General features: G+C 34.6%; 1 protein-coding gene across 1 annotated transcript in view; it reads right to left on the reverse strand.

The window, feature by feature from the left end:
- The window catches only part of KNDC1 (kinase non-catalytic C-lobe domain containing 1), a 62,458-nt gene that overhangs the window by 22,751 nt on the left and 21,978 nt on the right, over positions 1 to 17,729 (reverse strand). Inside the window, exons 4-12 of the mRNA XM_026851494.1 lie at positions 16,735 to 16,852; positions 15,376 to 16,397; positions 7,257 to 7,371; positions 4,070 to 4,141; positions 3,905 to 3,966; positions 1,500 to 1,658; positions 1,114 to 1,191; positions 384 to 477; positions 49 to 211 (exon numbers count right to left, since the gene is read on the reverse strand). Of these exons, the coding sequence (XP_026707295.1) occupies positions 49 to 211; positions 384 to 477; positions 1,114 to 1,191; positions 1,500 to 1,658; positions 3,905 to 3,966; positions 4,070 to 4,141; positions 7,257 to 7,371; positions 15,376 to 16,397; positions 16,735 to 16,852 (1,883 nt within the window). The remainder of the gene's footprint in view (positions 1 to 48; positions 212 to 383; positions 478 to 1,113; positions 1,192 to 1,499; positions 1,659 to 3,904; positions 3,967 to 4,069; positions 4,142 to 7,256; positions 7,372 to 15,375; positions 16,398 to 16,734; positions 16,853 to 17,729) is intronic.

Genomic DNA, 17,729 nt, shown 5'->3' on the forward strand with positions numbered 1-17,729 from the left:
AACAATGAAGAGTCAAGTTTAACTTATTCTGGTCTAGGAGATACTAACTTGGTTATATTTGCATTTTGTTGCAGAATAATGGGCTTAAAGTGAGTTGCAGGAGAGGTGAATGCAACAGGTAACGTAGCTTTTTCACAATTTAGAGAAATCTGGCATGGTACTGGTCCTTTAACTGCTACAAGTTTACTTTCACCGGTAATAGGCACAAATCCTAAAAACAAAAACTCAGTTAGAAAGATGAACAATAAGTAAAATACAAATGCAAGGTAAATAACAATCAATTTAGATAGAAAAAAATTGTGTACTTGCCTGAGAAAATCTTACATGGAGAACTTATCTAGAGAATACTAAAGCAAAGTAAACAAGTCAGTCTGACTGCTTACCTAAACTTGATTCTGAAGGGTCCATTTTATGTCTTTCCTTTTTAAATTCAAAAGCAACATGATCTTGCGACGAAATTACTTCTTCCTCAACAGTCTAACAATAAAAATGGAAGTCCAAACTGAACTTACTAATTAGATTTTCTTTTTTTAAATTCTGCTCAGCACATTACTTCAAGAAAAACCCCCAACCCCCATATCAACCGAGAATGTTGCAAAGCAACAACCTAGTTGTGCCGAGGTGGAGAATTTAAATAAATGACATAAAAATTCTAAAGACTAATAGAACTACTCAGAAATCTTGATAACCCTCTGTTTCAAATCAGAACTTTTAGGTAATCAAAGTTTTGAACAAAGTCAGTTCCATGGATTGACTAAACATTACATGCATTATATACACATATTTGAAAAGTAAACAGAACACAAGAATTACACATTCATGTCTTCTGTTCTGATAAGAGGGGTGGTAAATGAAAGAGAGATTATGAAATTAAGTCACTTGTTCTTTACCCATACAGACTGTGGAGTCTGGCACCAAAACCTGTCGAATGAGCACTCCAACAGCAAGAACTTTAAAAAAGCAATACATAAAGACTACTTGAAAATTAGTAAAAAACCAAAAACAATAAGAGAGCAAATCTAACTGTACTTGCAGAGGACAAAATCTTACTGGAATACAATTTACAGAATTAATTGAAAAAATGTAGAGAATTAAAAAAGGTGGCACTCTTACCTTCAAGACAGATTTATTCAACAGTGACAAAATATTTTTGCTGTTTATACCTTGTTCAAGTAAATAATGATTGCACGTCTAAAAGAAAAAAAAATCATAACTTTCAGGCAGTAAGTTTTCAATCAAGTGAGGTTTCCTTGGACAAGCACACAGTCAAGATAAATAGTCAGAAGTAATCCAAGTTTAGAAAGTCTTATGAACCTATTTCGAGTAAACACACCCCTATGTGTCCTTAGGGAGGTAACTTTAAAAACAAACCCCAAAGTGACTGGTTATGATTGAACTATGTATCAGTCTATTACCAAAAATAAATTAATAATTTGATATTCAAATCACTGAGACTTTACACACATCTGGATTTCACATAAAAGCTTAAATCTAGTAACCTTAATTGCATCAGCTAGAGAAGGTCTTTCTTCAGGGTTTTTTCTTGCCATATCCAGAAGAAGTTTTTTTAATTTTCTTGGCAATGCTAGTTTGTGACTCTGTGGAACACTGTATTTTGCAGCCATCCACAGAACTGCAGCAACACCATAAATGCAGACCTATTGGTATAAAATAAGACAGAAAATATGTAAACAGACCAAAAAAAGCTTCCATTTCAAAACCAATTCCAGCAAATTATGCAAAAATTCCATTCATTCCCCACAAAAAAACAAAAAAGAAAAGACTAGAGCTTCCGAAGTACCGATCACATTTGGCTTTTGAAGATGCTGATAAAAAGCCCAGATCATTATAAAAAACTGGCTGTTATGCATGCAGGGCAAATAATAGTAGCTAATTTTCTACTGTTGGAGCAACAGACATAATTTGTCTTATCCTTTGTCTAGGAAAATTATTCAGGAAAAAAGTGCTTTTAGAACCATTTTGAAGAATTCCTTTCTCATTTAAAAAACTTAGATTGCTGCAAGCCTTAGAGTTCTACCATAAAACCTGGCCAGCTGCAATTTATTTAAAAAAGATCATGATAATTCAGCAAGTAAATGGCACACAATAATTACAAGCTATCCAGTAAGAGTTGTATTTTACAGAGATAACACCTATCAGAAGAACAAGGTACTGTATATTTCTTTTACCAATTATTGTGCTACTTGTTGCTAGATCAACTGAAGTTGCCATGATGAGGGACCTTGAAAAGTACTTGATCTTCACAAGCTTTCTTGTTTTAGTTGAAGAATTAAAATATTCAGACTGAACCAGATTTAGCCTCCTTAATGCTTAGTTTATGTATGTTAGCATGTACTACTAATGCAGCTCTGCCAAAGTTAAAGCACCATGCTTCTTCACACTGCCTCTGAAAGATATTAAAAAGGCTCAAGGAACAGAAACCTAAGCACAGTACTAAATAATGTGGTCCTATAAAAGAATGTTTTCTAGCAGTCTTTTGAGCAAAGTGAACAAGCAATAAACACAAAGTAACAATGGAGTTCACTATAAAGAAAAGAACCTGTGAACCATCTGAACTGTTGAACAAAAGCTACCAACAGGTAAAAAGCCATCTGAAATAGAAGAAAGCAGCTCCACCAAAACAAAAAAATTTTCTTCCTCTCATGTGCAGAATTCCAAGAGGTCAATGGGATCACAATTTTGACTTCAGCTTACTACTTATGAAAAACTTGCTGTCTAATGCAGCTATATCCTTCAGAAAAGTTCCTTTTACTGAGCTAGTACAGTTATCGTGACTGGCACTATAGTCTTGATTCCCATAATTCTAACTAAATGTGCATAATAACCAGAAAGTTATACAAGTATCAGGAAAAATCAAAAAACCCAGGTCCATTTATCCTATAAATAATGTTGCAGAAAAACAAGGAAAAAAGATTACTTCAGATTTTCTAAAGAAAAAGAATAAAGCATAAACTTTAAGATTATTAATTTCTACTGTCTGGTGAAACTTCTGTCTTGTATTTCAGGGTTAGTTTAAGCTTCTGAAGCCTTTGAAAAACCTGCACATTGGATCAAAGCAGTTTAAGAAGAAAAAGCAACTTTAAAGAAGCAGATATATAAGCATTTTCTAGTTACAGAAGATTTTACAGAAGTCAAGCTCCATCTTTAATAGATTTTTTTAATGAGGATTTTTTTTTTCTGATTCATGGCTACTGTGTCTAATTTTAAAGAACTCATGGGGAACAAGGTATATATTAGCTAACCTCTTTTCTCATTACATAATAGAAAGGTACCATAAATTCTGCTTTCCTAACTCTTAAGATCCCTGTGGTACAGTTCGCGATGCAGTTGCAGTGGAGACAAATACTCACCTGCTATTTATTAACATTTTTAACATCTTTGGTCTGAGAGCTCCTTATGGTTTTTATTTATAACAAAAAGCTCTAGGAAAGCTTTATTGGTAAGAGACATAATTCATAATGTTCCCCTAGTAAAAATATTATGATAGTGATTTTTTAATCCAATCATTCAGTTTAGATTAATGTTTGGGCTTTGGCCTAGACAGTCTAAAATACTGATCTTGGTGTGACCTCCACAAAGTGAAAACATGACTTCAAAGTCTGTCTTACTGCTAACAAACTGACAATAATTAAGTGTTATGGAAAACTACTGAATAACAGATTTTTGGCAGTTACTTAAACAATTTTGGAAGGCAAAATTATTTTTCAGAAGCAACTAATTTTCTGGGAGATCAATATATTAAAAAACCTCACAGATAACGAAGAAATATTGAGAGAAATATTATCAACATCTTAGAAGAGTTTAGCTTTCCTCTTCAAGCAGCAGAGGGATATAACTGTCCTTTGACAAAATGCATAGTGACCTACATAACCTACCACATTACCTTTTCAGTATCCACATCCTCGTCTTCAAATTCAGGAGCTAAATAAAATATATCACAAGATTCTAAATAAGAAAAGAAAATGGAAACAAAAGGTAAGGTATTTGCTTTCTTCTGCCCTCCTGCCCTCAAAGAAATAAAAGCAGAGTATGCAATGTACTAGTTTACCTTCAGCTTCTGGAGCAGCAAAGAGGATACTTCCATGGCAGTCAATCATCACGGAGTCCAAAGATAAGACCACTGCAAAACAAGCCACAAAACAGCAAGGCATAATAAATATCTATTCTCGTAACTATCAGACACTCATAAAAATAAATTGTTTAAAAATAAATTGCAATGTCAGTGATTACCCTATGATAAACGATGCTTTAAATATAATGATAGAACAGATACCACCCAATAAAGAGACAGTAGATGTGTAATCATCTAAATTAATTCTTGCAGAACAAAGACAAGGAAGTAAACCAAAACGGGATCACAATAAATAAAAGGGCTTAGAATACCAAAAGTTTATTCTCTTTATACTCAGCACTGAAAAGGAAGGCCAAGAGAGGAACAAAGCAAAACAAAGAAATACAACAGCTAGATGTACTCTAGTCTCACAAGGTACCAATAAGAGACAGACAATTTATCTTAAGCATTTAATCTCTTCCCTCCTCCAACACCAAAATACAGGGTCATTATCTGTAGACAGCTGAGACATGTGGCCAGATCCAGAACTCTGGTGGGATAGGATACAGAGTCCAGTTTCGAACAAATAGTTATAAACACATACACTCTCCCACTGAAGAAGTGTTAACGTAGAATGGTATTTGTAAAGCCCTGAAATTTGCCATAGTTAGGAACAAAATAACTGAGTTCTAAAACTATTTTAAATGATCTGAGGTCTTCAGGAAATTAGCATTAAGGTCTTGAGATCATGCTATATAAATTCAATGATAAAAAACTTGTGGTAAGACTATGTCTATCAGATATCTTTAAATCACACTGTAATTTAACATGTTTCAATATAATAAGCCAACTGGCTAGCAATTTAGTCTTGCCTTTGTAGACTACCATCAAAGACACTGTTTTCTAAGTAAAAAGAGTACTAGATTAGATTCTTACATTAAATAAGAGGTCAAAACATTATATTTATTAATTATTAAATAAAATATTAAAGTGGTCAAGGAGTAAAACAAGTATTAATTTATTATTAAATAGTAAATTGGAGAGGTCTAAGAGAGAAAAATAAAGTAAAAAAAAAAAATTCCTTTTGCTTTTGTAATTACCTGTACAAAACATAGCTAAAGCCATTAAATTGTTCACTATGCTTAATGTAAATAAAGACTTGCCTACTACATTCTATAATATTTAAGACTGACCTGGACTACAGGTCTTGAAAAGCACAGCTTTCCTGAATGGGAACCTTTACTAGTTATTTCTGCAAAGGCAGCTCCCCTAAGAAGTCTTCATGAGTTCTCAAGAGTTTTCTTTGCCTCTGGCCCTGAATCTGCAACAGTTCACACAAACTGGATCTCAAGAAGTTCAGTACAACAGAGAATTGTCCCCTGGGTTCTCTAAAGCACCTGTGAGCAACAGGTATTCAACATCCTCTGATGAGAGGAAATAAGTAAAGCCTCAGCGGAGGTTACAAATTTTTTTGGATTGAACCACAAAAATGCATGAAGTGGTTAGCTTTGGAAGTATGTTTTCTTACCCAGATAATTCCTGCTTGGGATAATGAAAAAGGTATAATCATGGAAGGATTTGGAGGAAAAGGCTAAGTGAATAAATAATAAATAATCCATCTTGTTCCACATTTCATATATTTAACTATGACTCATGAGCCACCAATCTTACTCTACCAGTGTTAAGACAAAGGATATTTTAACAAACACTTTATATGATATCAGCTTCATCTTTAATATTATTCAGAAGAAATGCTGACAGAACTCTGTGTGTGTGTGTGTGTGTGTGTGACTGCTATATGTCATTCCACAGTGCACAGCTACTCTCAGAACAAGCAGAAAATCCTCTGGCAGAAATATTCTAAATCTGAAAACAATATTCAACTTCAAGGTAGCTCTATTTTTCAAATATAGAATTTTAAGTAAAGTACCTTCCATTTAGTGGTTTGCATCATTATGTTCACTTCTGCAGGCTATGTAACGCTCAGATCATTACTCAGTCTTTAGTATTTTGAAGACTTATGCATTCTGGGTACATGTAAGTACAGTAACAGAGTAATATAAGTACAGTACAGTAACAGAGGCTGGCTAGGCATATGAAATTAGAATCTGAGTCATTATTTGAAATTGCAGTTATTTGAAACCTTCACAAACATTAGGGACATGCTATGAGGCTGAAACAATACTTCTGTTGCAAGGTATATCAAATACTTAGTTTTAAGGGTAACATTGCTTTAAGTGCTCAGAAATCTCCATTTATGGCCAATTTCTTTTTTAAGTTTTATAACCTAAAAGATAAAATAGCTGAAGCTGAAAACCAAAGAGATGCAGTAATTTTTCTGCACCTTGCTATTCAATTGTGTATAGTCGCGTACAGACTTCAAACTCATCCCTGCCCAAACCCTCAAAATCAGGCTTTTTAAAATCAAGAAAAAGGACAGGCAGGGTGGTGGTGATGGGAGCCTCTGCTCTGTTTATCAGAACTGCTACAGATTTATTGTTAGTATAAGCTAAACCAACATTCAGAATGCCTATGGAAATTTAGGATGGTCTTCTCCCAGGTCACATACAACATATTCTAATTGTGTCAAAGGACACTTTCCTGTTCCTCTCTCAGAAGTTTGCCTCGGATAATTCTTCTATTAAACTGAAGCATAGGGAATGTGGTAGGAGTCGCTGCATGTTTTAAACTGACAGAGCTCTGTACTGTCAAAAATACCTCAGGAATCATTTGTCACAAAGAAATCCAGGCAAGAGAGAATGTTTTTTGTTTACATATATATAAAACTTATTTCGTTCAGCTTTCAAGATACAAGTCCCAACTGCTTTTCTTAAAAGTCACAGTACAATTTCTCCATCTCCAAAATGCCTAAACACATCATTAGTTTTACTGCTTGAAGTCATAAAGATTTGTTTTCCCTGCAAAACCCACCAAAACTCAGAATAAAGAGGAAAATAGGACATTCTTCTATGTATGGAAGAAAACTCCAAATTGAGTAAAAATTCTAAGTCACCATTTAAGAGAGTGAAGTTAGAAATACTGCCTATTATTTTTTCTGTACACAAAATGAAAGCTGAGACATTTTGCATCAACAGAAGAAAACATGAATACAGTGAATATAAATAGTTTAAGCAAATGTTTAAGATAGTTTTAAGCAAATATTTTGAGATAATTAAGACTATACCTGGATAATCTATGCAAGTTTGCAGAGTACATAAACACTCATGACATAATGCCCAGAGTTCATAGTCTTTCAGAGGTTTACCATACCAGGACAACAGGAGTTTTAGAGGGATCCACTGAAAAAAAACAGTGAGGATTCAGAAAGTTATGAAAAATTATCATAAACCAAAAAATGTTTACTGATGCAATGAAAAAGTAAATTCTAATATACAACATGCTCACCTAAAAAGCATTAAGGTATTTATTGCACTTGCCAGTAATGAACTAACAACACCTTTTACTGAAAAAGTTTTGTACAGTTAGCTAGCTGTATAGATGAACCAATAGTTTCTTAATTGCATAACAGAAGTGTAATTAAAGTGAGATTTCATCAAGAATAGAAGTGTTTCAGGAAAAGTGAGCTGTTTCAAGGCTCTTTCTCATCATACTAAGGAAAGACGCTTTTGGAATGTCAAAGATGGCACATAATTATAGGGACACCACCTAGACTTGCAAACATAAAAATCTAAATTATCACCACCAACAAAAAAATCCCAGTCAAATCCTAATTTACCCTGACAGTTGCATTACAATTCTTACCTTAAAGATTTCATCAACATTTCTTGTCCTTCTGTGAAAGATGTTAACAATGTTGACAGAATTAATGACAGATGTATTTGATGTCCAAGCACATTGTTCTGGTTTTAATCACTGGCTGCTTGATTTGTAGTAATAACATTTGTATTTCTGCTAATCAATTTAGCTTTTGATACCTGGCATAATACCTTAATGTGACAAAGATACTGCCCTATGGAAACTTACTGTTCTTCAGAGAATCCATGTTTTACATTTTGTGATTTTTTTGAGGGGTGGGGGAGGTGGGTGAATATAAGAACTCGACGTTGATAGGACTGCACAGACATCTTCCTGATCAAGCTGTGCTAATAGAAGAGCTTGTCACTACTCTTGACATCAGACTTTATGATCTCCGTTCATCTACCAAAGAAACAGTAAATTCGCTGTAGGTGGAAACCTCTGGGTCAGAGCAGACCCATACAACTATTTTACAAATGAGCACAGCAATTTTCTGTCTCTAAATGTCAAATTTAGTCCACATTGAGGAAAAGAATTACCAGAAGCATTTCAGGATTAACTCTGGGAAACAAAGAAAACAAAACTGGAGCACAGGAGACAGAAACAAAAATTAAAATCTCTGAGCTGTTCTGCTGTTTTTACAGACACCTTTACATCCCAATCAATGTTTGTAAAATCTAAATAGACTAAGGGGGTCTCTCACACACAATGGTAGTACATCATTATGTTTGGCGACTCAGTCTCTGCACCGTCATTTACTGCAGTCAGTTTTTTATGATCCTGGCTGTGAAACACCCTTCAGTGAGGCACTATTTGGATTTTATAATAAAATACATACTGAACAGACTACCACATTAACTTCCATCAACATCAACAAACAGAAATGGCTTCACTGCCATCAATATATGGGGAGGAGAGAAAGAACCACATTTATTTCTCTAGCTGAAACTTTGTTGATAATTTCATTTTTACCAGAAGACCTTCTCAAGGAATGTAATACTTTGGGCTCATACTGTTTAAATATTTCTTGAAGGTGAACCAAATAAACTATAAATTTTAACAAGATGTATCAGCAAACACACCTTTTGATTTACTTAGAATGTTTTATATTCTCCCTACCTCCAACACATAAAAATTAATTTGATGCTCTTATTCTCCTGTCCTCCACTGTGGCACATCACAAAAATTAGCAACTTCAGCACAGGCAGATGTGAAGCCAGGTAATAAGGTTAAGCTTCACTCTCAAATTTTGCTATCACCAGCATCCTGCAGTGCATAATTCTTTCATCAATGTGTTCCTTCATTGTATCTAGAAAAGTAAGCTGTTGAACTGTTTGATAAAAAGACATCAATTACACACAGGAAGGAAGAGGCCAGACAGTCAAAAGAACGAATTAATCTAGAGAACATTCAAGACAGAGCTTCATACTCTTGATTGATTACTATTTCTGATCAGTGCTGTGCTCCCTCATCCATAGCATCCTGGTTCTCACATGCCTCAAATGTCTTTGCTCACAGACACTTTACAATTAAAGAAGCAGCCAAATACTTCAAAGTCATCCTGCACAGCTGACAAGTGGAGAGAAATCAGAAGAGAAATTCCAGACTGACTAGACCATTAAGAAGATTTTGGGATTTGGGAATATTTTTGTAATAAGTGCACATCACTGCCACATGTTTCTCTGTAAGAGAATCCCAACTCTTGAAGTTTACATCCCTAGAGGCTCTAAATTCTGCAGGAGAGGAAGATGGACTTCCTCTATCCCATATACAAATCACCTTTCATTTCAGGAGATGGTGATGAATGGCTTGCAAGGGGAAGAAGAATGTCTCACTAAACTGGAGACTGAAGTTAGTTGTACAGCAGAAGGCTGTACATCACTTCTGGGATATCCAAATTCTCTAGAGGAAGAAAGAAGTGACAGAAAAAAAATTTAATCACAGGAGGAAAGTAGGAATAAACCCTAAAAACAGCAGCAAAAGTTTATGATAAGAAAGAATAAAGTGTCTATGATAGATAACAAAATAGCAAATGAAAAGGCACCAGAAACAAATGCAATTTCAGAAGAAAAAAGAATGTAGAAAAAGCAAATCTTAGCAGAAGTGAGAATCACTTCCATCCATAGGATGACCAAATTAACCTGAGTCAGGAGAAGAAAGGATGCAGTCTGATTACAGGTTGGTGAATGTTATCTAAATGTATACCCTCATTTTGTCCCAACAGATGTAAGCATCCTAAAGAAAGATTAAACTTCAAATATTAATATTGCTAGCTATTATTCATATGATAATTGTTCTCCTGTGATGCTAATAACTGCATTGTTAATGTCTCTTACTATAATTAAAGTCTCTCCCCACCTTGAACATATAAAAAGATTATTTTTACTCCGGAAAAAAAACCCTGAGAAGGTCATTCTTCTAGTGTCCTAATGATTCCAAATGCTCACTTTCCTACACTAGAAAGAGAGAACACTGGAAGATTTCAAATGAAGACTGCAGGCTCAGACCTGCTGGGGACTTGTCCTTCTAACACCTTGTAAAAGTAATCTGATATTGTCAAGGTACATGATAAGATGTATGTCATCACACACTTATATCTGATGAAAAACACATGAAGTCTGGTTAAAATAGTTTCCAAAGGTAAAATAATACACTTCTCAACCTAAGGTTTTGAGGCAATTTTTATTTAAGTCTCAAACATTAAATAAAGGTATTCAATGCAATGCATCTTGTACCTCACCTTGAAGGTGTTTAATGTTAAATACCTCAAAGGTACTTAATGCAATGCACATTCAAATTCTACTGGGCCTGTTTATGTTTTAGTAAACATTTAAGTGTAAAATTTCTTTATTTAGGCATCCGTCTCAGGTTTGGTTATTTTGTTTTGCTTTTTAACATGCAAATCTAATTCATGGCTATTACTATCTCCTACAGCTTCAAAAAACCCCATTCAACCACCAAGGAAAAAAAAATAATCTGAAGTGCTGGAAAACATATGATTAAATTTTTTTGTCAAACCACCTGTAGCATGCAGTTTTGTAACTATATTCAGACATTTCAGTAAAGCAAGCTCCAGACAACTGTTCAGCAACCATAAGGCCTCAAGTCCACTTCATTTAAAGCATTAACATTAGTACTGATATAAAACATTAATATATTATCACCAGTGAATTTGCACCAAAGAGCAAAAATTATAATCTAGTGCCTTTTCCAGAAATTTTTTCTTCATGTTCTAAACCAGAACTTTTCACAATAGAAGTTATATAACCCAGTTTTAAAAATAAGAAAATGTTTTGCACAGCACAGAAATTTTGACAGAAAATACGAAAAAGCCACCTGACTGATTATTGCCTATAGCTACATACTGGTGACATTTTGTTTTATGCTAAAAAGATTGCCTTTTAAATCTCACTTGTCTAAAAAGTGATGTTTTTTCTTCAGTGCTGCAAAGATCATTAACAGATCTTTTATTTCACTGTTGGTACCAAAACTGAACCAAACTTTTAGCAAAGCATTCAGACCACACCAACATATTATAGTTTATGAATGTAATGCTAGCATATTTTAAAGAGCCAAAGCAAGCAGCATTTTCATTATTCTTTTCTTAGTAAGTACTATTCCTGGAATTGACAATTTTTCCTTCCTTCAAGTGTTATTTCCCCAGTGTCATTCTCTAGAGACACGGCTTTTCACTTCTTTCATGCTTGACTGGGTATGAATGACCAACAGAAAACAAATATGTATATGCCAGGTTCCCATTAACCCTTTCCATGTAAAGGCCATAGCATTTGAATCACAAAGAAACATTTAAAAGCATTAGAGATGAGACACACCTGATTGGAATGAAATTGGTTAGAGAAATAAAAGATCCCCACTCAAACTTGAAGTGAAAAATATTTATTTACGGCATGCAAAACTATAAAAATTACTAGGAAAACCCTCACAAGATACATTGCAGTAGCCAGACAAAAGCAAGCAAGTATTTTTAGTAATGCTTACTAGCAGTAAAGCACAAAACATTAAGAAGCAATGTTGGAGTATTAGAAAAATATCGTCCACTGGAGAAGTACTGACAGGCAAGAAAAACTGTCTGTTCTCCAGAGTAGACAAGGTTGATCTTCAACCGGATGGGACTGGTATCGCAGTTTCTCTAAAGAACAAGAAATATTTAAAGAGACGCTAGAGATACTATTCTAAAAGCTCTATGCTGCAGTCATGCTTATCTGTTACAGTGAAAGAGGAGTGCTGCAAATCTTTTGAGGTGTTTTCTATTTAGCCCAGAAGGGGCTTCACACTCTTTGTGCCTTCGCAATAAATGAGCAAACTCCCAGACTCAAGTTTTAGCTTCTTAAAAAAATCAAACATTTTTAGGTATTTGGTAAAATTCTGGCACAGATAAATGAAAGGGAACTTGAAACAGAGACACCAGTTCTAACTTTTTAACATAAGGGATAGCACAGTATGGCTTTATTTTTGCAACTGTCAGGAGGTAAATCAGAGGCAGAAACTGCTGTTTCAAAAACTTGAGGATTAAAATCTGTTTTCCAAAAGAAGAAAAAGATGCTGAAAACATAAAAAAAAAAACAACAACCCTTCTCTAAGAAGACTTACAATAAAGTCTGCCATATAGTTTAATGACTACTGAAAATGAATGACCCTCCTTCAGAAAACAAAAATTACCAGGCGAGAAGCTCAGCATTTTCAGGGAACAGACAGGCATTTCAGAAACATAGGTGTTGCTCACAGATGTTGATATATTTAAAAGCTTTTGCTCCTTACAGCAGTTAAATAATCAAAGAAGGTGGTGTTTGTTTGTGGGTTTGGTTGATTTTCTAATTTTTTTTGGTTGGTTGTTTTCTTCCAGACCAATTTAGGATTTCTCTAAAGAGCATAATATTTTTATGTAGCAGAATGTTCTCTGGTACTATTACTAAAAAAAGAATATAGAGCATGAGTCTATCAAACCTTTCCTCTGCTGAAAACAGACCTATAAAACTCTGGTTTCATTGACAACAAGCTCTCTGCTTTCTTCATTTCAGATCACATGTATCATGACACTGCTTATTAGGGTAACTAGAATAGTCTTTTCTAATTCACTGTGATTGTCCTGCAAATTCAGTGAGAGCATGACAACCTCCCTTCTTACTAAGAGCCTACTTATTTGGAAGAACGAAATTCTGTTCAGGTTTAAAGAACACTTTATTTCCAATTGATGATGAAATATTTGAAGAAAAAGAGAATGTCAGAATAATGGAAGAATAACCTGAAAACATATTTTGGTTTACTTTTCTGTGTACTAATCTCAAGTGCTGCTGCAGGAAAAGCAAACAGTATGTTTGCTACAGCTTTTAAACTGTGCAAGAATTTTGGGAAACTATAATTCTGGGAAGAGTATTTTCTTGAAAGTGTCTCCATGTACCAAGACTTAAACTGTTGTCCTGGCAATCCAGTAAGGACAGAATATAGGTCTTATTTCCACAGATGTTTTCTTTCTTAAAAGAACAATACCTATCACTACACTCAAATTATGTTCTTAAGTGATGGCAGCTTATTCACCACACCTCTCTAGTTAACACGGATGCTTAAGTAAGCCCACTTCCACTTCAAGGCAAGTGACTTAAGTGTGGTATTTTTATTTCTTGGAATGTAAAAAAAAAAAGCAGCCAACAAAAAACCCAAATCCAAAAACCAAGCTGCGGTGGTTTTATAGTGGTCTAATAGCCTTGTCTTAGCCATTCTCTCCATAACAAATAAACATGCAAATTAATTTCTAGGTTTATATTATTTAGCATAAAAAAAAATATAAAGACTGCATTCGGAAAAAAGAGATTTGCACATAAGATGACAGTTTCTGTTGCTTGAATACCAAGACATATCTAGATATCTCTATACTAACAAGCTTTCTCACAAGAAGTCAGTGACTGAAAGCGCTATGATCCTTGCTAGAAATACAAGCACATCTACCAAATGAAACAGGTTCATGTAAATCCAGAGTAACAATGACATGACAAAAGCAGAAGACTTTGGAATGATTATAAATCTGATTATTACTTTGCATAGTTAAGAGCAGGAAGGGAGGAAAAAAAGAAGAAAAAATAAACTAGATGTTTCTACAATAAATGGATCATTTCCCAGAGATTAAAGAATGCACCTGCAGGATTTTAAAAACTAAATAAAGGACTCAATACGCATACAATGAGTAACTCCCTCAGAGAGCAAAATCATGTGGTACTTATCCATATTTACTATCCTCCTGCACTATGAATTTAATAAGCGTACCTGCTGTTGAGGGGAGAAAAGGCAATAAAGGGAAAAAAGCAGTTAGAACAGAATCTTCAATGTTGCATTCATTTTTTTAGCTATGATGAACGAAAGGCTCTTTAGACACTTGACAGCCCCAGTTTACTACTCCAGTGGAGGTGTTCAGGGCAAGGTGAAAAGAGGGATGGATGCAGACTGAAAATAACCCTAGGTGCTGCTGCATGGGATGGCTGGAAGACTGGCTATTAGGCAAGGAGAACAAGCCTGAGCTGTCAGTAGACAAGTAAGGAAAAACTCCAACATCTACTACACCTAAGCATAACTGCTGGAAATGAAATGTGTTAAGTTTGTGTTGCTCACTTTTATCAAGACACAGCAAGGCTGGAGAACCATCAACCATCCTGCATTTTTAGCCAGTAGCTTTCCTGTCACATGGACTGTTTACATCTCTTTGAGTATGGCACAAGAGAAAACCATCTAGTCAGAGACCAAACTTGTCCACCCTGAGAATATTTGAGCAGAGAAGAGACCATAGTACAACTATCTATCAACAAATTCTAGTAGACTAATTATCAGCTCTCCCTCTTATTTGGCTATTTATTAAGATGAAATGCTTGAGACAACATATCCATCATACTGTGCACATATTTGAATTCTACCATGAAATATACATAACAAACACAGAGGTGGTAATTTAGAACACAGAACAGATACAGCATATGTACAATTTTCGAAAACTTAAATGTACATGTAGGTTAAAAATAAGTGGAAAATAAGTGGAGTCTTTTCACCTCCTGAAGCAGATGGGATATTGCCACTGATTTAAATGAGGTCAGGTTTACAGTCAGGAACTCTGCAATTTTCAGAAGCACCTGGGAAGCCCACTGCAACATAGTGAACTTTATGGATTGACAGTAACAAAGAGTTTAAAAAAAAAAAAACAAAAAGAAAAAAAAACATGCGCTTTGGTAATGTTTTCTTACAAATGTAATCAACTTTAAGTATGCTGCTCTAACACACTAGTGAGTATGCTCCATTTGTAAAAAAATTAAAATGAAAGTTGATTTTGCAATATCATAAATTTCACTATAGCACTTTACTTTTAAAGAGGAAAAAAGGATCACCATGTTTCCAATATTAACTCTTAAAGTGCACGAACTAACAAAATTCAATTTTCCAGAATGTTAAAGGGGACAAGGGGGGGAGAAATCACACAGTATTTAAGTCATTTCATCTCCACATAAGTGACTACAGCAACTATATAATGAAGACTTTATTTTTACTACCTGCTCATTACTTTTGATTTCTGACCCTCTGCCTCCAAAAAGATTATCTTCATTATTGTTTGCACTCATCACATCGCTGTTTAATTCTGGAGACCTAATTAGGTTTGATCCATATCTGTTTCCACTGGGTTTTGTCGTTAACACTGACGCCATCTTGTTAAAATGTGGTAAAGAATTTTCATTTGACCCTTGAAAAGTTTCAGAAGAGTCTTCCAACGCCATGTAATTGTCTAGCATTTTTGCTCCAGCAATTGATTTATTTGGGCCTTTTAGCATACCAGCTGTATTTGGCATTTCAGAGGTAGCATCAGAACAGTCTTCTTTGTGATCAGATGAAGCAAAACCTATCTTTTTACCATTAATAAGTGACACATGCTCTTCTAGATTCATGCCAGACACCTGTGTGCATACACATGGAGCTTCTAAATGAAGATCATTAACCTGGTGTTTCTTTGGTTCTATTTTTGGTGGACTACTAATAGCAAATGAATTAAGATTTCCCTTTGTAAAAGCAAGCTCATTATTATTGTCTAGAGGTAGTGACTCTTGTGTTAGCATGTGATTTTTCCTAGCTAGTGGTCCACTGTTGGTTACAGAAGTAAAAAAGTTATTTGTATCTGCAGGTTCAAGTGGTAGCTTTGGAAATGTTTTAATTTTTCTCAAAGAACCTTTCTTAAAAATGCCATCTTTCTCCAGGTCAGTAACACATGATTTTATATCCAAAGCAACACTAGCAAAACTGTCAGTATACACTGCATGTTTGTCCTCTTCTTTTCTCTTTATAGCTTGAGTTGCAAGTTGAGAATGTTGAGTTTTCTCATTACTCAGATCAATTTGCATTTCCTTTAAACCACTTTCTCTGCCAGTCACCACAGTAACTACAGAAGAGTCCTTATGACAGGTAGCTGTCACATCTTCCACTGTAGACGAATCACCTGCTATGTTGTTTTTCTCATTTGAATATAATTTAGATCCCAAACTTCTCTGACACATTCTTCCCTTCCACATGTTATCACAGACATCTAGATGCAAAAACAGATGCTTATATTAAATGTGTATTTAAACCTTCTGTCTTTCCCAGTAAATCTTTATATTGATTTTTTTGCCACTGCTGTTATGCATCTTCAGCATGTTACACAAACTATTTCTGGACAAGTCACTTTTAATCATACAGGACACTCTAAATACATTAATTATATTCATTAAGAGTTGTATGTCCCCTACTCCCCACCCCCAATCCACAAATATTTAGTAACAACTTTCTGATATCTAGAAAGGAACCTATAACAGGAAAGTACACAAACACATTAGACATGTCAGGCAATAGAAAGTTCTAGACTAAATACATTTTAAGGTTACCTTGAGAAGCACCAAATGATTCAATTGAAAGAACCCTTCTTCCAACAGCAGACAAGCTTCGACAAATATTACTTGATGAAGCAATCTTCAGTTTCTCTTCACATAATGACAAAATGCTCTAGAGAAAATTAGTGTTAAATACTTATTTAATAATGAATAGATTTGTGAATTTTGACTAAATTGAATCATGTTAACTCACACAGTACATCTGAATTTATATGATGAAACGTTGGAGGTCTTTCTTGCACTGTTCATTATACTGTGTATTTTCTATTATGTGGTTGAATTAATTTCTCATTTTTACCATAGACTATCATGTAATTACTCAATACAGTTCAAGTTCTAGTTTACAGTTAAAACACTAAGATCAACTGACAAAAATTAATTATCTTAAATGTTACTCTTTATGAATAACATACTTAAAGTGTAAAGAGCCAGAGTGTGGATTGTTTTTTAAACAGACAGTGATCCACTTGAATTGAGTGACATAGGCAGGATAATGAATGTTTTTATTAATGAAATTACACTAAAAATAAATCCTGTATCTTTTTAAAACTACAAAATAGAAATATCTAGAAAACATTATTCCCTATTAGATAAAGCAATCATTATCAGATAGCAAGAAGAAACAATATTGCGTATTTCTGATATGTAGTCTGAGCATCATTTGATGGCATTAGCACTGGTCTCACAATTAATTACATTCACCCCTTTAAAAACTTGTCACTTTGGGCAGGAAGTAGAAGAGCACTGCCTTTCCAAATGCATCCCACCGTCTCCTCAGGAACTGTTCCTAGATAAACACTGATGAGACCTCATACAGCTCTGAGAGGCTGCTCTTACTTCCCCATTAACTTGCTCAACTGCTCTTCTGCTGTTGTGAGTGGAAGAAATTGTCCTGTTGGTTCACATAGCAGGTTGAGGAAGGACAGGAAAAGGCATCCAGCTGTGCTGGAGTCCAGTGAAATGCCTAGGAAAGTCTATGGGTATTCCCA

The sequence above is a fragment of the Athene cunicularia genome (assembly GCF_003259725.1).
Source record: "Athene cunicularia isolate RWA chromosome 6 unlocalized genomic scaffold, athCun1 chr6_part1, whole genome shotgun sequence".
NCBI classification, from domain to species: Eukaryota; Metazoa; Chordata; class Aves; order Strigiformes; family Strigidae; genus Athene; species Athene cunicularia.